This window comes from Pan troglodytes, chromosome 11, assembly GCF_028858775.2.
Source record: "Pan troglodytes isolate AG18354 chromosome 11, NHGRI_mPanTro3-v2.0_pri, whole genome shotgun sequence".
Lineage (NCBI taxonomy): Eukaryota > Metazoa > Chordata > Mammalia > Primates > Hominidae > Pan > Pan troglodytes.
The window spans coordinates 25183819-25211747 of NC_072409.2; the positions used below are offsets into that span (position 1 = coordinate 25183819).

Sequence of the window (27929 nt, forward strand, 5' to 3'; positions counted from 1 at the left end):
AGCTGGGCTTTTGCCCTTCTGGCCCATGCCTGGTAGATTTACACTGCAGATCAAAGGTCTCTCTCAACAATCAAACTACTTCCAAGAAACCATAGACCTTTAAAAATAAGGACTAGTGATTTCATACAGGCTAGTAAAAATACTTTGGCTATAGCCCTTCACACATGTGTGCTTGGGTACACATACACACAGGTGGAGCTCAATAAATGTGGAATGATTAGGTATTGATCAGCAGTATTTACTATGTGAGTTAAGTCCAGACACATCATCTACCAATCAGCAATTCAAATTTCCATGCCCAATACCAGGCAGCCAACCCACCAGGCAATATTTCCTTAGCTTAAAGCACAGATTCTCAAAGTGTGGTCCCTTGTAACATCAGCAGGAACTCAGAAGTGCCACTTTGGGGGCTTTTGGGTTGAGGCCCAGCAATTAGTGTTTTAACAAGCCCTACAGGTGATTCTGATGCACGCTAAAGCTTGAAAATCACAGTTTTAGAGGCAGACATGCGAAAACATTATAATGGAAAAATTAATTCAAACGCTCTCGCTTCACTTCAGCTGGGACAAACCAAGGTATCAAGACAAAGTAAACTGTGAATGGTTTTATTTTAAAATATCTATTTCTATTTTCTCAAATTGATTGTCATTTTTTGATTGGCAAGTTCATGCTAATCAAAGTGTTAAGTGGGAATGCAAGTCGATGCGTCAGCCATCCAAGAATACACACTCTGCAAGCTCTAAGCCTGTATTTAGTCTCAAACCACCGCTCTGCACACTACAAAGATTTTGGTATAACGTATCACATCTAGAGAAAGGCACAATGTATTTCCCACTCATTGAATCCAAAAGCTGGACCTTCTTTTCTTTTTTTTTGAGATGGAGTTTCACTCTTGTCACCCAGGCTGGAGTGCAATGGCGCCATCTTGGCTCACTGCAACCTCTGCCTCCTAGGTTCAAGTGATTCTCCTGCCTCAACCTTCTGAGTAGCTGGGATTACAGGCGCCCACCACCATGCCCGGCTAATTTTTGTATTTTTAGTAGAGACGGGGTTTCACCATGTTGACCAGACTGGTCTCGAACTCCTGTCCTCAGGTGATCCAGCCTGCCTTGGCCCCGCAAAGTGCTGGGATTACAGGCATGGGCCACTGTGTCCGGCCCTGGACCTTATTTTCTAATGTTAAGTTTGAGTTCTGGGTTTAGTTGGGCAAGAATTTCCCTCAGCTGCCATCAGTCCTGGCTGAAGTTAACCCCTTTCCATCACTGACCCAGGGGAAAAAACCACCAAATTTACTTACTATCTGTTAAAAATTCAAAAAGGAAGCAGATGATCAAGTCATTGAACAAAAAGCTACATGGATTAGACAAGAACATATAACTTGGCTCTAAGATGATGGAGAAGGAAAAGACATCTCATGGGTGGCTTCTCCTTAAGAGAAATGGGAATCTCAGCTTATTAGAAAAAACAATTTGGGAGGTTACTACTTTAGTTCAGAGACTGTAAACTAAACCTCTGTTGAGCAGGTGTGTGTGTGTGTGTGTGTGTGTGTGTGTACGTGCACAAAGAGGAGCAAGAAGGGACGATTGGAGCAGGAATCACGTCTTCAAGTCTTCAACTTCCCACTGCAATCGATAAGGCCACGCCATAGAGTTTGATGTCAATGGCAATGCTCTGTGATATCCACTACCACTGCCTTCTTCCAGCTGAAGAGGAAGTATCCTGTACCGGCCCCTGCTGCTACTGCAATGCAGAGATACCCGTTGTAGGTCATGAAGATGAGCATGAGGAAGTAGCTTATGACCACCTGGATGATGTGCAGCACTGTTTGCAGGAGGTGAGGAAAGCTCAGCATCTGTTGCCTGGAGAGTAAACAGGGACACAACAATCAGGGACTCCTAGGAGTTCTGTAGATCAGGAGAAAGAGGGAAGAGTTCTTGCCATGAGCTCAGCTGGAACTGGACAGCCACTCTGGCAACTCATGGGTACTTGAATGTTCTTTGATTGGTCCGTGGAAATGAAACAGCACAGGGCTGTCAGGCTTATAAACATTGGCGAGATATGGCTGTGGTTCCTCCAGTAGAAGGAACCCTTTTCCGGAGGAGGAGAAAAGGACGAGGAGTAATCCCGACTTACCTCCACCTTAGATCCTGAAAGGGAAGCCGTAAACCCTCTCACGCTCATCTGCCCGAATATTTTTAGGCTTCCCACCTTTGCAAAGTTTACATTCTACAAAAATGGAAACAGAGGCTGGGGGTGGTGGCTAATGCCTTTAATCCCAGCACTTTGGGAGGCCGAGGTGGGCTGATTGCTTGAGCTCAGGAGTTTCAGACCAGCCTGGGCAACATGGCGAAACCTCGTCTCCACAAAAAATAAAAAAAATTAGCTGGGTGTGGTGGCTCATGCCTGTAGTTCCAGCTACTTAGGAGGCTGAGGTGGGAGGATCACTTGAGTCTGGAAGGCAGAGATTGCAGTGAGCCAAGATAGTGCCACTGCACTTCAGCCTGGGCAATAGAGGGAGACCCTGTCTCCAGAAAAAAAAAGAAAAGAAAGAAAAAAAGAAAAAAAAATAGAATTGAGGGTTGGGTAGTATAGAAGAAATTACTTAATTAGGGATAAGGAGACCTGGCTACTCATCCCCTGTGCCACCTTAGGTAGGTCACAATCCTTCTGGGCCCCAGTAAGCTCATCAGTACAATAAATAACACTGCTTGTTTGAAAGCAGGATATCAGTCTATAGGATTTCTTAAGGTCCAATTTGGTTTTAAGACTTACATTTTTATTAAAACAATCTCAAAAAACATTTGCCAATCTATGGGAAAAACCAATAATCATCCAAATACTTTCTTAGACAGAACACAGAAATCAATACAGTCTTATATTGTAAACAAAAAGAGGACAGGGCTGACTAGGTGTAACTTTATAGAATCAACTGCAATCTGCCATTCTTTTATATCTTGATCTGAATTTCTTAACTTGTTCATTATTATTTTGGTAAATATTTTAAAATATGGATTCCTCACTTCCCTTCTTCCAAAGTGGCCAATCCGTACAACTCAGAACAAACATTCATATTTGCAGAAGACTCCCTCTCATTCCTCCTTTGGCCTGCTCATGACCTACAAACCCAAACCTCCAAGGACAGTTTTGATCAAGGTCATACAGAACTCCTAACTCAAGAAGAGGGCTGCTGCTGATCACATAGCTGCGCTTTGCTGCTTAACTGATCGAGCTCTTTAGGACTTCATCTGGATCTGTTCAGTTCTTACCCAACAGTTTTGTGTGTCTCCATAAGGATGGTTCCATTTGGTCCTGGGACAGGCATGGAATTGTAGCGAATGCTGACTTGTGACTTACGCAGCAGGCTCTCTCGGGCTATCTTGAGTCCTTCATAGAACATTGCTAGTAAAAACACTGCCACAAAAGCTCCAGCCATTTCTAAGTATGGAAGGAAAATATGGAGGTACTGTCAAACATGTGCAAAATCATTAGCCAATGTGCTGTCCAGCTAGAAATACACATAGAAAAAATGCTACTCTCAGTTTTTGAAGACATTATATTTTTACCTCTTCTCTTGCTCAGATAGGAGAACCGCTAAGATGGTGTAACTGAAAACTATTGCCTCTGCCAAGAACATATTTACTTTCTGATTAAGATAAGAAAAATAATCAGAACAACAATAACCTTTTGGTCAGACTGCTTGATGTCATTAAATTAGGTTTGTTACACTGAAACACACAATGTAGAATATGGAACAGGGAATAAAACAATTTAGTTTCATCAGTGGCTGACTACATTTCCTGAATAGGCATTTCAATTCTAAGTCTTTCACACTGTGAAGTGTTGGTAATGATATAAATGTATTCAAACTGCTAATTTAACACACTACCTGAACTAAATGCTCTCCTTCTTCCCAAAACAAATTGATTTTATGGCTCCAAACAGACATCTGGTACCTAAGGCAGTCCAACTGACTATTGAGTTTGTGCAAGTTAAATTTAAAGTATACCATACAACATAATAGACAACAAACAGATGGGTAATCATCTACCTCAAAACTAGGAGTGTCTAAGATGGGCCATGCCAAGAATCAGGAAGGATGTGGGCCATAGTTTGGTAGACTAAAAGAACACTGGTCTAGGTAGCTCTAGAAGGTCTGGGTCCTTGTCCTAGCTCTGACATATTAACTCTATGATTGATGGCTAGTCATTTCACAATTTGTGGCACTTAATTTATCGTAAAATTGAAGTATTAGAACAATAGTTTTAAACTTAGAGTTATTTTGTGGTATTTAATTTGAGTTAGTCTTATGTCCAGGACTAATAACTTATCAAATAAGTAAACACTCTGAGGCTGGGCATGGTGGCTCATGCCTGTAATCCCAGCACTTTGGGAGGCTGAGGTGGGTGGATCACTAGAGGTGAGGAGTTCGAGACCAGCCTGGCAAACACGGCGAAACCCCGTCTCTATTAAAAATACAAAAATTAGCCAGGCATGGTGGTAGGTGCCTGTTTAACTCCAGCTACTCAGGAGGCTGAGGCAGAGAATTGCTTGAACCTGGGAGGCAGAGATTGCAGTGAGCCAAGATAGCTGCCATTGCACTCCAGCCTGGGTGACAAGAGTGAAACTCCGTCTCAAAAAAATAAAAAAAATAAAAAAAAAATAAACACTCTGGAAAAGAATGAAAGAAAATGGATTGCAAAAGACTTCTATCTGGTATCTAAATTATTTTTTAGAGCTCCAAAACATACATGTTAGTTAACAGAGGTTTACCAGAGGACCAAAAAAGTACTGTGTTTCCTACCTTCTAGGTAGGAAATAGGAACCAAGATGGTTATGCATCATTACCATGTTGACTTAGTAATTAGGACAGAAAGAGGTGCTGGACTTCCAAATTATTTGTCACTGTCTCTCATGTGACTATCACCTTCCAACACCACCTAATGGCTTACTCACCTCCAGCTGTATTGATCACCAAACCGGAAAACAGTAGTTCCACATTCTTAAAGCCAAAGTAGAAGGTCATAGGCTGCCAGAAAACCAGAACAAGTCAGTTAGAGATGAATGAAAATTCTAAATGAGAATTTGGGGCAAAGAAGCTTAGAACATTTAAAAGTAGAAGATCTGGATAATAAGAGACATTCACGTGAGTGGGAAGCTTTTGCCCTCATGTTAGCGTTACCACCACAGGCACCGAGCATAAGTATTCTACTAGGCCCCTACCATCAACTTTTCTCCTGGGCCCCCACCATCAACTTTTATCTTTTTTTTTTTTTTTGATATGGATTCTCGCTCTGTAGCCCAGGCTGGAATGCAGTGGCGAGATCTCAGCTCACTACAACCTCCACCTCCTGGGTTCAAGCGATTCTCCTGCCTCAGCCTCCCAAGTAGCTGGGACTACAGGGGAATGCCGTCATGCCCAGCTAATTTTTTGTATTTTTAGTAGAGATGGGGTTTCACCGTGTTAGCTAGGATGGTCTCGATCTCCTGACCTTGTGATCCACCTGCCTTGGCCTCCCAAAGTGTTGGGATTACAGGCATGAGCCACTGTGCCCGGCCAACTTTTGTCTTTTTCTCTTTTCCACCCAAGGCATAAAGACCAGAACCCCTAATTCAGAAAAGAGTCAATTTCAGAAGGGACTACCAAAGAAAGAAGCCTAAAATCTTGGTTCTGGTGTGACTCTGTAAGTAGCTTGCCACATAATCTGGAGCAAATGACTTGACTTGCTTGGGTCTGCTTTAGTTATCCTCACTGGTAAACTGACCTTTAAAGATAATAAGCTTCCAGTACTAAAATTCCATTATTTCTATTACCCAAGTGGGTGGGAAAGGGCCTGCATTGCCCCTCCTATGGCACTCACCATCATCATCATGCTGCTGTCTCCTCCACCATGGGAGTGTGAGGCTGAAGTGGTTGGGTGATGGTGAGAAGGTTGCATGGTACTGTTGGAGTCCATATAGCTCATCCCCATATGGTGGGAATGATCCATTTTTTCCAGGAAAAGTTGAGAGTCAGCAGAAGATTCTTTTAAGAGAAAGAATTATATATAATAATTTAAGGATATAAAAATCTTGTCTCTTTTTTTTATTTTTAGAGATGGAATCTTGCTATGTTGCCCAGGCTGGAATGCAATGGCTATTCACAGGCATGATCCCACTACTGATCAATACAGGAGTTTTGACCTGCTCCATTTCTGATCTAGGCTGGTTCACCAGGCAACCTGGTGGTTCCCTGCTCCTGGGCTTGTTTCTTGGTAAATACTTTGTCTATATGGAATGCATCTAATAAATGAATGCTCTCCTAGCATCTTTACTCAGAATTATTTTTCATAATCTACAGATGGAGAGAGAAGGAACTCGTGCTAATAGGGATCACTTTTGGAGACTGTAGCAGAAAGGGTTTACACGTAGGGCTACAGATGCCTAACCCTTCCTTATTCTGCAGAATTGTTCCTTTTTTTTTGAGACAGGGTCTTGCTCCATCACCCAGGCCGGAGTGCAACTCACTGCAGCCTCAACCTCAGCCTCCTGAGTAGGTGGAATCACAGGCCTGCACCACTACCACGCTCAGCTAATTTTTTGTTTTATCGTACAGATGAGGTCTCGTGTTGCCCAGGCAGGTCTCGAACTCCTGAGCTCAAGCAATCCTCTTGCCTTGGCCTCCCAAAGTGTTGGGATTACAGGTGTAAGCCACTGTGCCCCACCAGTATAGTTCCTTTAATAGGTATGCTTAATATATGTTCAAACTTAAATATTAGATAAGGAGAAGAAAAGCAGCTTCTTTGGGTTGCAGGAAACAGGCAATCTGTAATAAGATACAAATGAATGCCATTAATGAAATTTAACTGCTTTAAGGCTTTCTAATCATAAATGTCAGCAGATAAAAAGCAAGGACTTCAGATAATTCACCTAATTGGGATGGCCTGTGCCTAATCAGGATATTTGGATTACATTTTCACATACAGGACAACCAGCCTTCAGCTAATTTAAATTTGAAGAAAGGTCTACTATGGCCCTAGGCACGCAGTGTGCTCAGACTTCAGATACAATTTCAATCCTACCAGGACATTAGAGTGAAGAACATGAAAAACAAGGTATAAATTGGATACTCTATATTAAATTAAGTCTAGACAACTGCAAATTCAGCCTTGTATCTTTACTACCACATCACTGTATTGCTGCAAAAGTCCATCTGGGACATAAACCAAGGAGCAATAATTCCTTTTATTTATTTATTTTTGAGACAGAGTTTTGCATGGTTGCCCAGGCTGGAGTGCAGTGGCGTGATCTCCTGGATTCAAGCGACTCTCATGCCTCAGCTTACCGAGTAGCTGGGATTACAGGTGCATGCTACCGCACCTGGCTAATTTTTAAATTTTTAGTAGAGATGGGGTTTCACCATGTTGGCCACGCTGGTCTCAAACTCCTAAGCTCAAGTGATCTGCCCAACTCGGCCTCCCAAAGTGCTGGGATTATAGGCTTGAGCTACCGTGCCCGGCCCAGGAACAATAACTCCTATAGCTAGAGTTGGAGTGGGAGAATGGGAAGCTGGTGTGTGTGGAGGGGGAGGTGTTGGTGGATTCTCTTTATGTGTCCCTCAAGTCCAGTCTGTGGAAGAAAAAGTGGTTTTAAAAATTCCAAGTAGGTATTCATGTTCATGAAACCAAGTATGCTTTTCATTATTCATTCACTCAATAAATATTTATCAAGCTCCTATTACATACCAAACTCTGAGCTAGGTGCTAATAATTCAACAATGAATAAGACAAACAAGGTTCCCGATAGGGAGAGAAACAATAAACATAATTTCATGCTGTGAAGGAAATAAGCTGAGAAATAAGACACAATTACTAAGAGGTAAAGAATAAATTGGCCAGGCGCGGTGGCTCATGCCTGTTATCCCAGCACTTTGGGAGGCTGAGGCAGGCAGATCACTTGAGGCCAGGAGTTTGAGACCAGCCTGGCCAACATGATGAAACCCCATCTCTACTAAAACAAAAAAATTAGCCAGGTGTGGTGGCATGCACCTGTAATCCCAGTTACTCGGGTGGCTGAGGCATGAGAATCACTTGAACCTGGGAGGTGGAGGTTTCAGTGAGTCAAGGTTGGACTACCGCACTCCAGCCTAGGTGACAGGAGACTATCTCAAAAAAAAAAAAAAAGACTGTGGGTAGGAAATTTATATAGATTCAGGGAGCCATCTATTTATTTTCTCCTTGTTAACTCCTACCCCATAGTTCTATGACAGCTGGCTTAAGAAATAGGTTCTTATTTCTAGTGAAGGATAAGGCAAAGCATCAGGTAGGCGTAATCGAAGATCCACTTTCATGCCAGACACTACATTATTTTATAATTACAGAGCTCAACAGTGAAACCCCGTCTTTACTAAAAATACAAAAATTAGCTGGGCTTGGTGGCACGCGCCTGTAATCCCAGCTACTCGGGAGGCTGAGGCAGAGAATTGCTTAAACCTGGGAGGCGGAGGTTGTGGTGAGCAGAGATCATGCCACTGCACTCCAGCCTGGGCAGCAGAGCAAGACTCCATTTCAAAAAAAAAAAAAAATTACAGAGCTCGACAATCTGGTATTATTGATACCATTACCATAAAGAGATTACATCAGAGGTATAAAAAGATATAAAACAGAGTCTTTGTCTACAATATTTTTAGAGTAAACACTAAAAAATACAATACACAATAAAATAAAGACCATGCTCAAAGTGTCAGTGATGGGGCAAATGGCAGGTGGGCAGCTGTTTTCAGATAAAGAGGTAATTATGGTAGGATGGAGAGATCACTGGCATCTGAGTGATCATAAATTATGATATTGAACCAAACAAATGCAGTAAGAATGAAAAGACTTGGCCAGGCGCGGTGGCTTACGCTTGTAATCCGAGCACTTTGGGAGGCCGAGGCAGGCGGATCACGAGGTTAGGAGATCGAGACCATCCTGGCTAACATGGGTGAAACCCCGTCTCTACTAAAAACACAAAAAAATTAGCCGGGCATGGTGGCGGGTGCCTGTAGTCCCAGCTACTCTGGAGGCTGAGGTAGGAGAATGGCGTGAACCCGGGAGGCCGAGCTTGCAGTAAAGCGAGACCACGCCACTGCACTCCAGCTTGGGCTACAAAGCAAGACTCCGTCTCAAAAAAAAAAAAAAAAAAAAAAGGAAAAGAAAAGACTTTCGCTAGCCAGGAAGACTACTGACACATCCTCATAAAGAGCTAGAGGCAGAAGACACAAATACTGTTCTCTTCCAATGAGAGTCTGAAAAATGATTATAGCATAAGAAAACCACAAAGGATTTACTTAATTCCATATTATCAATATGAATCCTGGTCAGGAGAAGGGAATGAATATTTGCAAGAGTGCCTTCTTAAGACCAAAGGAAATAAAGAAATGAACATCACATGGAGTCTTTCCTCAAGGAGCTTTAAGGCTAAAAGCTAGAAAGGGAAACTGAACAGTCATAATTTTCATTTTGAGATATAAGATAACATGTAGAGGACTGTTAAAAAAGCAAGACTAGGCTGGATGCGGTGGCTCACCCTGTAATCCCAGCACTTTGGGAGGCCAAGGCGGGCAGATCACCTGAGGTCAGGAGTTCAAGACCAGCCTGACTAAAAACCCCGTCTCTACTAAAAATACAAAAAGTACCCGGACCTAGTGGCAGGCACCTGTAGTCCCAGCTACTTGGGAGGCTGAGGCAGGAGAATCGCTTGAACCCGGGAGGCGGAGGTTGCAGTGAGCCGAGATTGTGCCATTGCACTCCAGCCTGCGTGACAGACCGAGACTCCATCTCAAAAAAAAGCAGGACTATAGTACCACAAACTATCTAAAAGTTGTAACCTTGATGATTTCCTTGATGAACCTTTATAACATTAATTATTACCATGAACTAATTTTGAAGACCCACAGGTTCTTAATTATTCAGGTCCCTCATTATCAGTTAGAGAAATCTACTCAATGATGCCACATTATCAAATCTCTTCAGACATATCAGTGACCCAGGGCAAGGTATATACAAATCCCAAGAAAACCTTTCAAAGTATGCACCTGTTTTGAAGTGTCATTTGTGCAGGATATATTTCACATCCAAATATACTAGGAGATAGAACAAGAGCAGAATCTACTTGCTCTCATTGTCAGTAGACAATGGATATACTGTAATGGAATCCTATGCAAGGCTTACCGAATGGTGTACGAATAGGAAGATACAAAGCCGGTGGAGATTAATATATAAACATACACTGTAGGCTCAAACACAAACCAATCCTGATAAGTCCTTATGCTCACTAAAAGCTTTATTTTAGGAAAAGATCCCACGGGAATATGCCAAAGCTAAATGACATCAAAAAAGTTAAAACTTACAAATTAATTATTAAAGCATAATAAATAAAAGTGATTATATTTTTTTCTCTTCCCACTTAAATTTTCAGTGATGTACTGTATGTATTTGGATAAGTTATCTTCTAAAGCAATCGAACACACCTAACCCATTCTCTCTAGAATAGAAATTCAACTTACAGGAGGTAAACTAGCATTGGTTCTTTTTAGCCTGTTTCCTTTGGTAGCTTTAATCTGACTCAAGCTCAGCTTCTTCCAAAATAAAAATGGGTACTGATGTAACAATAAGTTAAAATCCAGGGTCACACAATCTTTGCTCTATTTTTTTTTTTTTTTTGATAGAGTCTCACTCTGTCACCCAGGCTAGAGTGCAGTGGTGCCATCTTGGCTCACTGCAACCTCCACCTCTCAGGTTCAAGTGATTCTCCAGCCTCAGCCTCCCTAGTAGCTGGGATTACAGGCATGTGCCACCATGCCCAGCTAATTTTTTATTTTTAGTGGAGATGGGGTTTCACCATGTTGGCAAGGCTGGTGTTGAACTCCTGACCTCAAATGATCTGCCCACCTTGGCCTCCCAAAGTGCTGGCATAACAGGCATGAACCACCATGCCAGGCCAAATTTACAAATTATTTGTAAAGAAGAATACTGTCTAAATCTGTTTTGTGTGGCTATAACAGAATACCTCAGGCTGGGTAATTTATAAAGAAAAGAGGTTTATTTGCCTCATGATTCTGGTGACTGGACAGTCCAAGAGCATGGTGCCAGCATCTGTGGGGCTTCTGGCAGAGAAGCAGAAAGGCAAGTGGGCATGTGCAAAGAGACACGGGCTCACTTTATAGCAACCCAATCTTGCAGGAACGAATCCATTCCTATGAGAGCAATAACTCACTCACTCCTGAGAGTGGACATTAATTTACTCATGAGGGTGGATCCCTAATGACCCAAATGCCTACCAGTTCTCACCACCATTACAAATACTAACCAAAAAAATCTGAATATATAACTCAGGGACAGAACTGAAATACAAACAATAAAAAAACCCTTAGGATTCCTTTTTTTTTTTGAAGTTTTTTTTTTTTTTTTTTATACTTTAAGTTTTAGGGTACATGTGCACAATGTGCAGGTTAGTTACATATGTATACATGTGCCATGCTGGTGCACTGCACCCACTAACTTGTCATCTAGCATTAGGTATATCTCCCAATGCTATCCCTCCCCCCTCCCCCGACCCCACAACAGTCCCCAGAGTGTGATGTTCCCCTTCCTGTGTCCATGTGTTCTCATTGTTCAATTCCTACCTATAAGTGAGAATATGCGGTGTTTGGTTTTTTGTTCTTGCGATAGTTTACTGAGAATGATGATTTCCAATTCCATCCATGTCCCTACAAAGGACATGAACTCATCATTTTTTATGGCTGCATAGTATTCCATGGTGTATATGTGCCACATTTTCTTAATCCAGTCTATCATTGTTGGACATTTGAGTTGGTTCCAAGTCTTTGCTATTGTGAATAATGCCGCAATAAACATATGTGTGCATGTGTCTTTATAGCAGCATGATTTATAGTCCTTTGGGTATATACCCAGTAATAGGATGGCTGGGTCAAATGGTATTTCTAGTTCTAGATCCCTGAGGAATCACCACACTGACTTCCACAATGGTTGAACTAGTTTACAGTCCCACCAACAGTGTAAAAGTGTTCTTATTTCTCCACATCCTCTCCAGCACCTGTTATTTCCTGACTTTTTAATGATTGCCATTCTAACTGGTGTGAAATGGTATCTCATTGTGGTTTTGATTTGCATTTCTCTGATGGCCAGTGATGGTGAGCATTTTTTCATGTGTTTTTTGGCTGCATAAATGTCTTCTTTTGAGAAGTGTCTGTTCATGTCCTTTGCCCACTTTTTGATGGGGTTGTCTGTTTTTTTCTTGTAAATTTGTTTGAGTTCATTGTAGATTCTGGATATTAGCCCTCTGTCAGATGAGTAGGTTGTGAAAATTTTCCTAACCTTTAATCTATGATAAAATCTACCTAAAATATTTTATTTACCAAGTTGAGCTTATAACTAGGGTAGAAAGATTAGAATTACTGTGGCCGGGTGTGGTGGCTCACGCCTGTAATCTCAGCACTTTGGGAGGCCAAGGTGGGTGGATCACCTGAGGTCAAGAGTTCGAGACCAGCCTAACCAACATAGTGAAACCTCATCTCTACTAAAAATATAAAATTAGCTGGGCATGGTGGTGCATGCCTGTAATCCCAGCTACCTGGGAGGCTGAGGCAGGATAATTGCTTGAACCCGGGAGGTGGGGGTTGCAGTGAGGGAAGGTCCTGCCATTGCACTCCAGCCTGGGCAATGAGAGCAAAACTCCATCTCAAAAAAAATAAAAAAATAAAAAAAAAAACAAAGAAAGATTAGAATTACTGTACTGCCCTTTCATTTACTTTTTTTTTTTTTTTTTTTGCCAATTGAGGTATACTAGTTTTCTTTAACAGAATTCAAAATAGTTCAATACTGGAGAATCATCTTTGCAATACTGGAGAATCACCTTTGCATTAGAATAACGGAGTGACAGGACTTAACTACCTAACTGGAACACATCTGTAAAAAGAATTTGGAAGGTGAAGGTGAATTTTAAAAGAAAAAGAAGGTGATCTGATTGTATGTCCTGGGAAAGTTACTTAGCCTTTCTGGAGCTGGTTTCCAGCCTGTACAACTTGGAGGATTCTTGGGAGGATTATATGAGATAACATACATAAAGCATTTACCAAAGTACCTGATAAATGGCAGCTATTATCATTATGTGGAATATTAGGGGATAAAAGAACTTGAGTAGGGAAAATCCAATGAGTGAACTTTGTGGGAGAAGGCATTAATCAAAATATTAGCTGGGTTTCTCTCCTCACTTGACTTTATTAAGACAACCCTTGACTTGTCTATTAGCTTCTCTCCTACAAAGTATTTGCGTCAAGACTACTTTCAAGGCTGCGCACAGTGGCTCATGCCTATAATCCCAGCACTTTGGGAGGCCAAGGTGGGAGGATCACTTGAGGTCAGGAGTTTGAGACCAGCCTGGCCAACATGGTGAAACCCCATCTCTACTAAAAAATTACAAAATTACAAAAATTAGCCGGGTGTGGTGGCGGGCACCTGTAATCCTAGCTACTTGGGAGGCTGAGGCAAGAGAATCACTTGAACCTGGGAGGCCGTGTTGCAGTGAGCTGAGACTGCACCATTGCACTCCAGCCTGGGCAACAAGAGCAAAACTCTGTTTCAAAAAAAAAACACAAAAAAAAAGGACTGCTTTCAAGTATCTTTCTGCCTGTCCTGATTTCCTGAGACCATGAAGTGGCTATGAACACTCATGTGAATAGTTCATAAGAGCTCTTCCTTCTAGCACAGAAATCTTGGATTTTTGTTTGTTTGTTTGTTTGTTTGTTTTTTGAGACAGAGTCTCTGTCACCCAGGCTGGAGTGCAGTGGCATAATCTCAGCTCATTGCAACCTCCGCCTCCTGAGTTCAAGTGATTCTCCTGCCTAAGCCTCCTAAGCCTCCCAAGTAGCCAGGACTACAGGTGCACGCCACCACACCTGGCTAATTTTTTTGTATTTTTAGCAGAAACGGGGTTTCGCCATGTTGGCCAGGCTGCTCTCGAACTCCTGACCTCAGGTGATCTGCCTGCCTCAGCCTCCCAAAATGCTGGGATTACAGGCGTGAGCCACCATGCCTGGCCATCTTCTTGGATCATTAAGGAAGATGAGAAATGGTCTAGGAATTGACTATTTTAAAAAATTAAGCAGGAGTTTATGTGGAATTTAGTTCACATAAAATAGTTAATAAAAGGAGTTTCTTTCTCAGGAAGGCTTTAAACTATTCAGTTTCTAGGGAACATTTATCTTCAGTTAGGTACCTGAAGTTGGCTACGTGCCAACTTGTTTCTATTGTTCTGAATGCTATTAAATATAGGAAACAGTAAATGCTATATTGACTGTTGAAGAGCTCAGCACTTCTGTTGCTTTCCCCTCTCCCCCATTTAATAAGTATGGTATGATATTTTTCCAAACAGCTTTCAAAACCTCCTTATAGTCAAGGGTGTTTCACAGTCAACCTCTGAAGATTATCAAAAAAGTTTTCCCTATACCTGCCCCATCACCTGCAAGACAGACACAGTCTGTGAAATCTAGTATGTTTAACAAAAATACATATGAATTTATGGTCAGAAGTTAGGGAATTAGCAAGATGGCTAAATTCTGATGCCTATTCTGAGTCTTAGCATTGAGTATTGGCCTTATTTGTATGGTGCAATAAGAATAAGATATAATAATCCATAGGGACTATGGAGATTAGATTGCACAAAAAGACTACACAGAAGTAGTCATACATCTGCACATGGGCTCTTTTCTCTAGCTCAGACAGATATAATCTGGAGCCCCGGACAATTCTTTTGGAGCCTGCCTGTCTTTCCTGGCTTCCATGATAAGGAAGAAAGTCTTTTTTCTTAAAACGATTAGGGTCATATTCCTTTTTAGATTTGTGAAAACATTAAACAAAGAGAAATCTATCTAGTTTCTCTTCTGCTTTCTGTAGTCATTACTTATAATTGGTAACAGTAAGTTTCTGGCAAGCACTTATACAGAAAATTCAAGGTCAAAGACAGTACACTACCATAAACAGGGATGCATGCTTATGGACTATGTCCACATGATCAAGCAACCAGTTTAACTGGGCGAATCTTGCCTTTTGACGACCTGTATGGGGTTAGTAGATACTCTCAGAAATGGCTCTGGCTTTGTTTTGATTGCCCCTATAGGTGAATTTTAAAATTATCTTGGTCGGGTGTGGTGGCTCACGCCTGTAATCTCAGCACTTAGGGAGGCCGAGGCAGGTGAATCACTTGAGGCTAGGAGTTTGAGACCAGCCTGGCCAACACGGCAAAACCCCATCTCTACTAAAAATTAGCTGGATGTGGTGGTGTGTCTGTAGTTCCAGCTACTTGGGAGGCTGAGGCACGATAATGTGGAGGTTGCAGTGAGCTGAGATAGTGCCACTGCACTCCAGCCGGGGATACAGAGCAAGATTCTTTCTCAATAAATAAAATAAAATAAAAATAAAAATTATCGGCCGCGTGCAGTGGCTCACGCCTATAATCCCAGCACTTTGGGAGGCCAAGGCAGGCAGATCACGAGGTCAGAAGATCAAGACCACCCTGGCTAGCATGGTGAAACCTTGTCTCTACTAAAAATACAAAAAATTAGCCGGGCGTGGTGGCACGCGCCTATAGTCCCAGCTACTCAGGAGGCTGAGGCAGGAAAATCGCTTGAACCCGGGAGGCAGAGGTTGCAGTGAGCTGAGATTGTGCCACTGCACTCCAGCCTGGGTGACAGAGCGAGACTCCATCTCAAAAAAAGAAAAAAAAAAATCTTAATGGCCGGGCATGGTGGCTCACACATGTAATCCCAGCACTTTGGGAAGCTGAGGCAGGCAGATCACTTGAACCCAGGAGTTTGATACCAGGCTGGGCAACACGGTGAAACCTCGTCTGTACTAAAAATATAAAAATTTGCTGGGCATGCTGGTGTGCACCTGTGGTCCCAGCTTGAGAGGTTGTGGGAGGATCGCTTGTGTCTGGGAAGTCATGGCTGCAGTGAGTGGTGATTGCACCACTGCACTCCAGCGTGGGTGACAGGGTGAGGCCCTGTCTCAAAAAATAAAAACAACAATTATCTTGATGATAGCTCAATAAATCCCACACACCTTTTGGGGAGGAGTGGTGGCAAAGGAGATGTAGGAAAACAAAGGGGAGACCTTGATATAATACAGCAATAAACAGAACTTAGAGCTGGGTACAGGGGCTCACACCTGTAATCCTAACCCTTTGGGAGGCCGAGGCAGGCAGATCGCTTAAGCCCAGGAGTTTCAGACCCGCCTGGGCAACATGAGGAAACCCCATCTCTACTAAAAATACAAAAAAGTTAGCCAGGTGTGGTGATGTGTGCCTGTAGTCTCAACTACTTGAGAGGCTCAGGTGGGAGAATCGACCTGATCCTAGGAGGTCATGGCTGCAGTGAGCCATGATCGTGCCATGCACTCCAGCCTGGGCAACAGGAATGATACCTTGTCTTAAAAAAAAAAAAAACTTAGTGGCATTCTAGGCCAAAATAGTGCAGTTGCTTGGAAAAAACGTAGTAGCTCCCAGTAAGTGGGAGGGGAAATACAATTTGATAAATATTTAGGGAGAAGACTTCCCTTTGAAGGCTGTAATGTTTCCTACTCATTCCCCGGGTGCTGGCTTCATATTCCTATTCCAAATTAACTGACAGAGGCCGGGTGCGATGGCTCACAAAGTGAGCTGTAATCCCATTACATTATAAAGTGTACAAAATGCAATCCCATTTTACATTACAAAGTGCTGTAATCCCAGCACTTTGGGAGGCTGAGGTGGGTAGATCACTTGAGGTCAGGAGTTTGAGACCTGCCTGGCCAACATGGTGAAACCTTGTCTCTACTAAGAAAAACAAAAAACAAAACAACAACAACAAACAAAACAAAACCCAAATTAACCAACAGAAATGTGACCATAATTGGATGAATATAACCATATAATCCTTTTGATATTCTAGCTGCCTTTCCCTTGCCTATGTCTTTCTTGAGGTACAGTGATCGTAGGTATACTTAATTTGATCAATTCCTCTTATAAAGGGTAGCCTTGATTAAACTATGGGTCTCAGCCAGAACTGGCAAAAACTTAAAGACTCCTAAAGTTGTGCCATACCAATGTATTAAAAATGGTAAGTAAAACGATGAGTGGAGGTACTAAGAAAATACGTCAGGTCAACAAGAAAAAAAAGAAATGTAAAATACCTTACAATTATATACATTCAAACACATATTGTTCTCCCCAGATTAAGTCTGTCAAGTGACAGCAGTCCACACGGCACTTGCTACAACTGTAGTCTTACAAGGATAGTCTGCACTCAGGAAAGTAGTTATCCCAAACCCACCATTATAATTACCTCACACGCCCACACACAAATCTTAGATTTTATCTTTTTAAAACTTCTCCAATAAAACCTGGCTACTGTTTTGCCTTTTGCCTTTGTTGATAATAACTCCAAGGGATCATCTATAATAAATTCTTACTTGCTTTTCTTCATAGCAATGTTGGGGCTGAGAAGGATATTAATAGAATTGGCCAAGAATTAATTTAGTGATTATCTGCAGATTTCAATAATCCTTATATTATTCTCTCTCTCACTCTTGTTTTTTTCTGACCCTGACAGATGGAGATATTTTCTCTTTCTTCACCATATACCTTCCCTGAAGCACTTTTCATGTAAAAAAGCCAAACTATGCCATACTCAAGTAATAGCAGAATTTATGTGGATGAATTACTCATACATCAGACTAATAAGCTGCATAAAAAGTAACCAACTGTCAGAGACATAAAGGAGAAAACTACTTCAAATAATTACACTTAAAACTTTTAAGTGCCTTCATTTATGAGTGGCCAATGATCTAGGCAAACAAGAAATGCTGCATGGATTGACAAGTTTTTAAAAGAATAAAACAGAAGCTATGAAGTAGTAGGAATAGCCTTTTTTTTTTTTTTTTTTTTTTTTTTGAGATGGAGTTTTGCTCTTGTCACCCAGGCTGGAGTACAGTGGTATGATCTCGGCTCACTGCAAGCTCCGCCTCCTGGGTTCAAGCGATTCTCCTGCCTCAGCCTCCCGAGTAGCTGAGATTACAGGTGCCCACCACCACGCCTGGCTAATTTTTTGTATTTTTAGTAGAGACGAGGTTTCACCATGTTGGCCAGGCTGGTCTCAAACTCCTGACCTCAGGTGATCTGCCTGCCTTGGCCTCCCAAAGTGCTGGGATTACAGGCGTGAGCCACTGCGCTTGGCCAGTAGGAATAGCTTCTTTACTCATAAACTCTTGGCTAAAAATATCTATTTTAGCAAAAAGGGACGATAACTCAGGAGCTGCCCTGAGAATCTTACTTTAACTGTACTTATGGAAAGATAAAAAACAAAAACAAAAAACCTGTGATTTAATTCTAATCAGAACAAGACAGGAAAAAGCTGGGGGCAGTGGTGCATGCCTGCAGTCCCAACTACTCAGAGGATCACTGGAGCCTGGGAGTTTGAATCTAGCCTGGGCAACATAGTGAGACCCACACCCACCCCCGCCCCACATCTCTTAAAAGAAGGAATAAGACAAAGAAACACTTTATCTCCAGATATCGGTTGAAGGTCATCCCCTTCTATCATAAATTTCATCTTTCTACATCACTCCAGCTTATCAAGCTGTTCAAACTCAGCAAAGGAGATGAGAAACCTGTTGAGGCAAGACAAATCCTGGAAAAAGTGATAACGTGATGAATTATACAGCCATTGAAGGCTATTATTTGCAAGAGAAAACATGCTAAAGTCAAACTCAATTTTTAAAATGCCCATTGTCCAATCCCTAGGTCACCTATGTCTTCTGAGTAAACATGAATGGACCATGTAATTACTATATAAACAACAAAATATAAAGGCAAAGAATTAGTTTAAATGTGAGAGAGGACACAGGTGACATATACTACATTGGGTAAGTTATTTTATATTTTAGAGCTTCATTTTCCTTAACTGTAAGAATACTGAATTACATAATCCATAAAGTTCCACCTAGAGCTAAAACTTAAAAAAAAAAAAAAAAAGCCTAGAGTATAAGAACACAAAGCCCTTGGGAGGCTTAGAAGCCTAGCGTATAAAACACAAAGCTCTTGGGAGATCTGAACATTTACATTTTCTCGCCAAATTTACTTTCATATACTTTTGGAAAATATGTGTTTTGTGACAAATATGAGAGAGACTGTAAACAAAACTCATACCTGTTTCTAAGAGTAGAAGAAGGGAAGAGATTATACTGGCTGCTATTGACCTTTAAGTGGTCTGAAATGCTAAACCAAAACTTTTTATGTGAATTAAGTCTCTAAGGCATGAAGCCTTGACAAGTGTCATATAAAATGACATCGGGGAAATGGAACAAACTATAAGATAAGATCAACTTAAAAATGATTTTAGGCTGGGCATGGTGGCTCATGCCTGTAATCCCAGTGCTTTGGGAGGCTGAGGTGGGAGGATTACATGAGCCCAGGAGTTTGAGACCAGCCTGGGAAATACAGTGAGACCCATCTCTACAAAAAAGCAAAAATTAGCTGGGTGTGGTGTCATGTACTTGTAGTGTCAGCTACTGAGGGAGGCCCTGAAGTGGGAGGATTGCTTTAAGCCTGGAAGTCAAAGCTGCAGTGTGCCATGATCATACCACTGTACTCCAGCCTGGGCAAGAGTAAGACTCTGTCTCAAAACAAAACAAAACAAAACAAAAAGAACCCAACCTACCTTTTCTGCCTATATGTACTTTGTATTCCAGCCAAACAAGTCCAATGGCCAAAAGTTTCTAGCACTCCTAGGAAACACATCCCCCACTTTTCTGTCTGGTATCTTTGCCTACATTGTTTCTTAAGTCTGAAATGCCCATCCTTACAATCTCTAGTGCAACAAATCCATGCCATACTCCAACGTCTAGTTTTTTTTTTTTGAGACGGAGTCTCGCTGTGTCACCCAGACTGGAGTGCGGTGGCGCGATCTCCGCTCACCGCAAGCTCCGCCTCCCGGGTTCACACCATTCTCCTGCCTCAGCCTCCCAAGTAGCTGGGACTACAGGCGCCCGCCACCATGCCCAGCTAATCGTTTGTATTTTTAGTAGAGATGGGGTTTCACCATGTTAGCCAGGATGGTCTCGATCTCCTGACCTCGTGATCCTCTAGTTTTAAGAGCTCTGAAGAGCCATAGTATATTGTGCCTTTCCTAATAATTCTAACTGGAACTAGGTCTCACAAAATACTCGAAAATGTTTTTATGATATTTTGAATCAGTGCCCATATATCACACTGATAGAATGGTATTGAGAAATGGTAGGAGAAACAGTTGAATCAAAGTATTCTAAAATTCCTTCTCATCTTTATCAACTGCAGATGCTTAATGAGCCCCTCTTGGATGCTACTCTTTCTTGAGTCAGCCAAGGAGAGAAGTCTGGCTCCAAACAATTCGGTCTGCAAAGAGATGGATGAGCCATTTCTTTAGCTATATGTAGATCACCTGAAATTGAAACCTGAGTGTTCTGTCTCTTAATTTGCGGGTCACAGAATCCCACTAAGAATTGGAAGGACCTTAGCAGTCATTGCATGGTGCTCCTCAGTAATACACAAATTCTATAATAACTGTTCAAATACCTCTGGGGACTTGTCAGGCAAGTGTGTTGCTCCCTTCCAGAAATATAAGGAAGCAAAGTTCTCTTTCTAGTCAAGCCAAATACAGAAGATGCCCCATTGGAATCTGAATCTTGCTATTTGACAGTGATGATGCTGATGAACCGGTACTCCAAGCTAAACCAGTATTTGTACTGCAGATACTACTTGCATGTATTTCTCAAGCTATAATTTGCTTCTTAGGCTGCACTCCGAAAAACTAATTTCTGCCTGCAAAAAGAAACCTAAGTATCTTCACCCCCAACTTCTGATATTGATACACTGATTTTTAAGCTCACTATGTGGCATTTAAGTCTGTTACAGACTTATCTTTCCAGCCTTATCTCAATCTACTCCGCTTCACATTCATATGTTCCACTGAAACTGACCTACTCACTTTTCCTCAATAATTTTTTTTTTTTTTTTTTTTTTTTGAGACAAGAGTCTCGCTCTGTCGCCCTGACTGGAGTACAGTGGCACGATCTCGGCTCACTGCAACTTCCACCTCCTGGGTTCAAGCGATTCTCCTGCCTCAGCCTCCAGAGTAGCTGGGATTACAGCCAAGCGCCACCACGCCCAGCTAATTTTTGTATTTTTAGTAGAGACGGGGTTTCACCATGTTGGCCAGGCTGGTCTCAAACTCCTGACCTCAAGTGATTTGCCCGCCTAGGCCTCCCAAAGTGCTAGGATTACAGGTGTGAGCCACCGTGCCTGGCCCCTCAATAAAATTCAGCATTTTGACATTTGTATGCGTTTTCAGGCTTTTGTAATTCCCTGGAATTCCTTTTATTTTTTCCCCTCATTTTCTATATATGTACAAATCCTGCCATTATTTATTCAACATTTATCATGCACAAAAATGTGCTAGAATTAAGGATAAAGCTAAAACATGGCCCTTGATCTTTTTGATTTATAATCTAACTCATTCCAGGAGGTTTTTCTTGAATTCCTAAGAAATCTCCCTTTTTTGAATTTCCCTAGCAATCTTCTCTTACAGAAATTTTGACTTATAGTTTTTAAAATACAAGATAAAAAATGCCATATATACACAGCAAGCTTCTTGAGCGCAAGAAACTTTCTAATTTTTACTTCCTTACAGCATCTGGAAGAATACTTACCAAATATTCATTCATTCAAAAAGTATTTATTAATTCTTACAAAATCCATGTAGGTTTCAATATCTACCTATAAGGAGTCTGATGCAAAAAGACAAGGTACTTGCCTTTGTGGGGCTACTCAAGAGGACGAAGGCTCTCTCAGTAAAAATGTAAGCAAATAAATATATATAGGTAGGTATAATTACCATTTGTGTAAGTGGTATGAAGGAGGTACAAAAATGAACTGTGGCAGAGAATAACGGTGAAAGAACTAATTTAGATGGAGGACAGGTGGGAAGCGAAAGAGAGGAGCTTTCTTAAAGGAGCTGACTTTAAACAGACTGATAAATTAATTATTGGAGTTTAGTAGAAGGAAAGGTAAGAGCCTTCCTGAGTCGAGAGAAGAAATAAGGGATCAAGGTTAGTATGAACAGAACATACTGAGTGAGCGGAGGAGAGGCTAATGAGGTTGAAGAGGGAAGCATAAAGGATACTCAATTAAGAATGTCTGGGCATGGTGGCTCACGCCTGTAATCCCAACACTTTGGGAGGCCAAGAAGGGTGAATCACTTGAGGTTAGGAGTTCAAGACCAGACTGGCCAACGTGGTGAAACCCCATCTCTACTAAAAATACAAAAGTTAGCTGGGCGTGGTGGCACATGCCTGTACTCCCAGCTACTCGGGAGGCTGAGGCAGAAGAATCACTTGAACCCAGGAGGCAGAGGTTGCAGTGAGGCCAAGATCACGCCACTGCACCGCAGCCTGGGTGACAGAGCAAGACTGTGTCTCAAAAAAAAAAATCGTAAAGGTCATTTTAAGGATTCTAAATTTTATTTCCAGGGCAATTGGAAGCTATTTAAAGGTAATATGCAGGGACTCATGTTTCCTGCTTAAGTTCTTCTTTGAGGCAGATTTACAGAAGGAAAAAAATCTTTATAGATTAAATCCTTATGGCTACAGCTGTTTAATTTTCCAGGATCCAGAATGGCATCTGTTAAAACTTTAGGAAGATGAGAAGAATCATCTAATTTCTGGGCATAAAATGGTTTGAGGGGCACAACTTAAGACTATTCTACAAGAATTAGTAAGAAGAATTTATTCCTGGATTTTAAGAGCTTCTAAAAGTCACATGCCACCCTTTGCAGGTGACATTTGATCTTACAGACTATTGTTAAGAGTCTAGGGGTAGGAGTTAAAAAAAAAAAAGTCTGGAGTCAGAAGGTATTCAAATCCCAGCTCTACTAATTTCTAGCTGAGTCTCCTGGTGACATTTCCTGTAAAAGTCCCATGGGTTTTTAGTTTGGCAACAGGTCCTACGCATAGAGATTGCTATAGGGATCGTGTCCAGATTTCAACAGCATTTTGGTAAAATGATTCAAATTTGGTACTTGCTCAATAAAAAATCAATAAATACGATGAAGGTGAACTAGCCTCTGGGAGGGACATGGGCAGCAGACTGTGAGACACACAGCAAGTGTTTAATATACTACATAATCTATACTATACACCTTCAACAGTGATCTAAACAAACTCGACTTGTCACTCATACCTCATCAAAACATTAGTGATTAATCTAAGACTTGTGAACTCCAGATTTTATTTACTTATTTTTTAATTTAAAAAGGATTCTGAGACAGAGTCACAGTCTGTCGCCCAGGCTTGAGTGCAGTGTCACGATCTCTGCAACCTCTGCCTCCCAGGTTCAAGCAATTCCTGTGCCTCAGCCTTCCAAGTAGGCGGGATTACAGGCGTGTGCCACCATACCCGGCTACTTTTTGTATTTTTAGTGGAAACAGGGTTTCATCATGTTGGCCAGGCTGGTCTTGAGCTCCTGACCTCAGGTGATCCACCTGCCTCGGCCCCTCAAAGTGCTGGGATTTAAGGTGTGAACCACCGCACCCAGCCTTAAAATCCAGATTTTAATGCCCTGCTTTAGACATAGTGAAAACACACTAGAGTGAGTCAAAGATGTGGATTCTGGTTCCGACTCTATCACTTTGAGTTCTTTTGGGGAAACACCTATCTCAGGGTTTCAACCTCAGCATTAACAACATTTTGGACTGGATAATTCTTTGTTGTCTGAGCTGTCTTGTGTATCACTGGATGTTTAACAGTATCCCTGACCTCTACCGACTCAATGCCAGTAGCATTGCCCCAGTTGTGACAACCAAAAATGTCTCCAGACATTTCTCAATTTGTCCTACCCCCTTGAGAAGCATTTTCATACTCTGAATTTCAATGTCTCATCTGAAACTCATGGAAACATGGAGATAACATCTATTTTGTCCTCCTTCAGGGTTACTATATGATTCAAATAAGATAATGAATGGGGAAAAAGAGGGGAGAAAAGACCATATATGTAAAAGCCTTATTATTACTCTGTGGTGATATTATCATTATGCTCTGTGAGAGCTCAGCAATGAGGTTAATGCATTCATATCTTGTTTACAGAATTCACTATAAGGCTTAGGTAAAGGCTATATGCAGTCTAATATACCCTTTAGGTGGCTATTCAATAAATACTTGTTGGTTGATTGATTCTAAGTCTGGGTCCAACAGTAAGTTCATTTACTTTTGCTTTCATGCACGCTTTTTCTGAGAATTGCTGAGCCACAACATTGTAGTATGTTTCCAAACTTAACTCCACTTAAAAGAATAGGCCTAGATTAAACAAGAATAGTTATTCATTTTTCAGATGGAAAACTGAGGTATAAAGGTTAAAAGACTAGCCAAGGTCACAGGGCAGTTAGTCTAGTGGTCATCATTAGAAGCCTGATTCTGACCTCAAGCCCAGTGTTCTTTTCATTATTTGTAGCATGGTCCTTCTATCCAACTATCTCCTGTCTTTATGTTCCTAGTCTCTCAACATCAAGTAAGCTTTTTTTGCGTTCTAAGGGCAACTCAGAAAAACGGAGGCAAGGAAACAGCTATAGTTTTGAGAGAGGCTTGGAAAAAAAAAATGTAGACCTATTCCTGTTGAGGCACAATTGGATATTCTCTACATTCCGGGTAAACCAATGTCAAGCTATCCTAGTGCTCTGACAAGTCTATGAAATCCTTGCCCATTAAGTTGTCCAGGAGGAGCTAAATCTAATCGTTACCCCCCTCCAGAGCAGTTGTGTCCTGCAATGCTTTATGCCATGCTTCTGGCATACAGTATGCGCTACAACTGTCATCTGCAGTACTCTTGGCTGCTCTACCTCTAAGTGGCTCTAAGTGGGGTGAAAATGGACTTCCATACAGCCCAAAGCTCTAGGCTACATTTTGGCATTCTGTGAATAATGCATAAAAGCCCCAAATGCCTTTCTACTATTTGTATTTTCAGGGTCAGAAACAGAAATTTTGAGAATAATTCATAAAAATGTCACCATTTATTCTACTCCTTTAAAATATCAGATCATCTCTGATTATCATGGCTTTGTGTGAACTTTCATATGCTGAATGTTGTCACAGTGCTGTCACTCTCAAACACTGACTCAACAGTGTTCTGGATAATTCCCAGGCAAGGGGAATTGGTGGGCTGGAGCCCACCTTAATCTTTATAATGATTACAATTTGAAAAATATAAGACTAGAAATTTTTGTTCTAACCCTGGTTTTCCATTACATTAGGTAATTTAGCCTTTCTGGTCATAGCTTCCTGAGTCAAGGAACAGACTAATTCATCTTTAGAGCCTATTTCGGTCTGAAAAGTTTAGGTACATATAAGAATAGTTTCAGTGAGGGCTGGGTGTGGTGGCTCATGCCTGTAATTCCAGCACTTTGGGAGGCCAAGGTGGGCGGATCACGAGGTCAGGAGATTGAAACCATCCTGGCTAACACGGTGAAGCCCTGTCTCTACTAAAAATACAAAAATTAGCTGGGCGTGGTGGTGGGCACCTGTAGTCCCAGCTACTCGGGAGGTTGAGGCAGGAGAATGGCGTGAACCCGGGAGGTGGAGCTTGCAGTGAGCCGAGATCGCACCACTGCACTCCAACCTGGGCGACAGAGTGAGACTCCATCTCAAAAAAACAAACAAACAAAAAACAACAAAAAAAGAATAGTTTCAGTGAGAAACAAATGCACACTTGACTTGTCGAAATGCACTCTGAATAATAGGGCTGGGCGCAGTGGCTCACACCTGTAATCCCAGCACTTTGGGAGGCCAAGACGGGCAGATCACTTGAGGCCAGGAGTCTGAGACCAGCCTGGCCAACATGGCAAAACGCTGTCTCTACTAAAAATACAAAAACTAGCCAGGTTTGGTGGCGTGCACCTGTAATTCCAGCGACTCAGGAAGCTGAGGCACGAGAATCGCTTGAACTTGGGAGGCAGAGGTTGCAGTGAGCCGAGATTGCGCCACTGCACGCTAGCCTGGGCGACACAGCAAGACTGTCTCAAAACAAAACAAAACAAAAAAATGAAACGCATTCTGAATAATGATTGATATACTTTAGCCATTCTAACATTTCAGTGGCTTTAACACTGATTAAACACATTCCAGAACATACTGTTCATATTACTTTCCAGAACCAATCTTAAACAATCATCTCCTCTGAGAGGCACCTTGCCAAAGCAGAAACAGCAAGGGCAAGAGCCCACTCTGTTCTCAGAGTCAGGCTGCTCACTGTTGCAGGGCATTGCCGTCTTTTTTCCCCCATAAAGTAAGTATATTTTATTTAATTGTTACCCAGAACAGTAACTATTGCCAGTACTCCAGGAGCTCCCCTCCTGCCTCTCCCAGTCATGCTTCCTCCTCCTCTCCGGGGGGAACTTCTCTCCTGACTTCTAAAATCATACACAGTCTTCTGTGATTTTGAAATTTATATAAATGGAAGCAGAAAGAATGTACTATTGTGTCTGGGTCCTTTGCTCAACATAATTTTTGGGAGGTTCATCCATATTGTGTGTAGCAGCAGTTTGTTATTTTTCATTGCTCTATAGTTTCCTTTGAATGAATATGCAACTTAACTTTTCATTTCTGCTCTTGGCATCTAAACTGTTTTCAGGGTTTTTAATAACACTGCTGTGAACATTTGCAAATACTTCCCCTCCCCAAGATTGGTCACATTCTTCTCAGCACTCATTAGAGTCAGTCTACTTAATTTTAGCCATTCTGGTGGGTATAAATTGAACTTTAATTTGCATCTTCCTAATGACTATTGAAGTGGAAACTTTTTCATACATGTATTGGCTTTTGGATATCCTTTCTTTTGTTAACTATGTGTTCAAGTTTGTGGCTTATTTTTCTGTGAGGTCTTTTTCTTACTGATTTGCAAAGGTTCTTTACATATTCTGGATGAGTCTTCTATCACCACACACATTGCAAATATCTTCTCCCAGTCTGTGGCTTCCCTTTTCATTTCTTTTATTGTGTCTTTAGATGAACGAACAGAAGTTTTTACTGTTAATGTAGTCTATTTATCATGCTTTATTTTTTATCCTAAGGGGCACTGCCATCCTTAAAACTCGTAACAAGTTACAAAAACTTTGTGAGGATAATAAGTACACGTAAAACTGGGATAAAAATCTCACAACAGTATGAATATCAAATGTAAAAATACATATTGAAGAGACTGCCATGTTAATAACATATATAGTAAATAATAAATGTTAATTACTTTCCTAACTCAAGTGCTTCTCAAAGTGTGGTCCAAGGACCACCTGGATCAGAATCATCAGGGAAGTTTGGGTAAAAATAAAAATTATGGACCCTATGCCACACCACTGAATCATCTCTTAGGGAGTAGGGCCTCAAAATTTAGGTGCTTATCAAGTTCCATGGACAATTCTTATGCATGCTAAAGCTTGAGAACCACAGTTCTGAATTACAGAGATGTACAACATAGATACTTAGTACACAGAATCTAAGAACTGGATGTTCAACAAGTGAGAGCTAAAAAAAAAAAAAAAAAAAAAAAAAATGATGGCCAGGAGCGGTGGTTCATGCCTGTAATCCCAGCATTTTGGGAGGCTGAGGTGGGTGGATCATTTGAGGTCAGGAGTTTGAGACCAGCCTGGCCAACATGGTGAAACCCCATCTCTACTAAAAATACAAAAATTAGCTGGACGTAGCGGTAGGTGCCTATAATCCCAGCTACTCAGGAACCCGGGAGGCAGAGGTTGCAGTGAGCCGAGATCACGCCACTGTACTCCAGCCTGGGTGACAGAGCAAGACTCAGTCTCAAAAAATAAAAAAAAAAGGTCAAACAAAAAG

The 27929-nt window shown here is 41.5% G+C and overlaps 1 protein-coding gene and 1 long non-coding RNA gene across 2 annotated transcripts in view; one reads left to right on the top strand and one right to left on the bottom strand.

The window, feature by feature from the left end:
- Positions 1–589: 589 nt before the first annotated feature.
- SLC31A1 (solute carrier family 31 member 1) overlaps positions 590–27929 on the bottom strand; it is a 39999-nt gene continuing 12659 nt past the window's right edge. Inside the window, exons 2-5 of the mRNA XM_520197.8 lie at positions 5859–6022; positions 4954–5026; positions 3267–3435; positions 590–1859 (exon numbers count right to left, since the gene is read on the bottom strand). Of these exons, the coding sequence (XP_520197.2) occupies positions 1658–1859; positions 3267–3435; positions 4954–5026; positions 5859–5987 (573 nt within the window). The 5' untranslated portion in view covers positions 5988–6022 and the 3' untranslated portion in view covers positions 590–1657. The remainder of the gene's footprint in view (positions 1860–3266; positions 3436–4953; positions 5027–5858; positions 6023–27929) is intronic.
- LOC134807723 (uncharacterized) lies at positions 5586–6304 on the top strand. The gene is made up of 2 exons (XR_010148878.1): positions 5586–5681; positions 6093–6304. It is a non-coding gene; the product is annotated as an uncharacterized LOC134807723 (long non-coding RNA).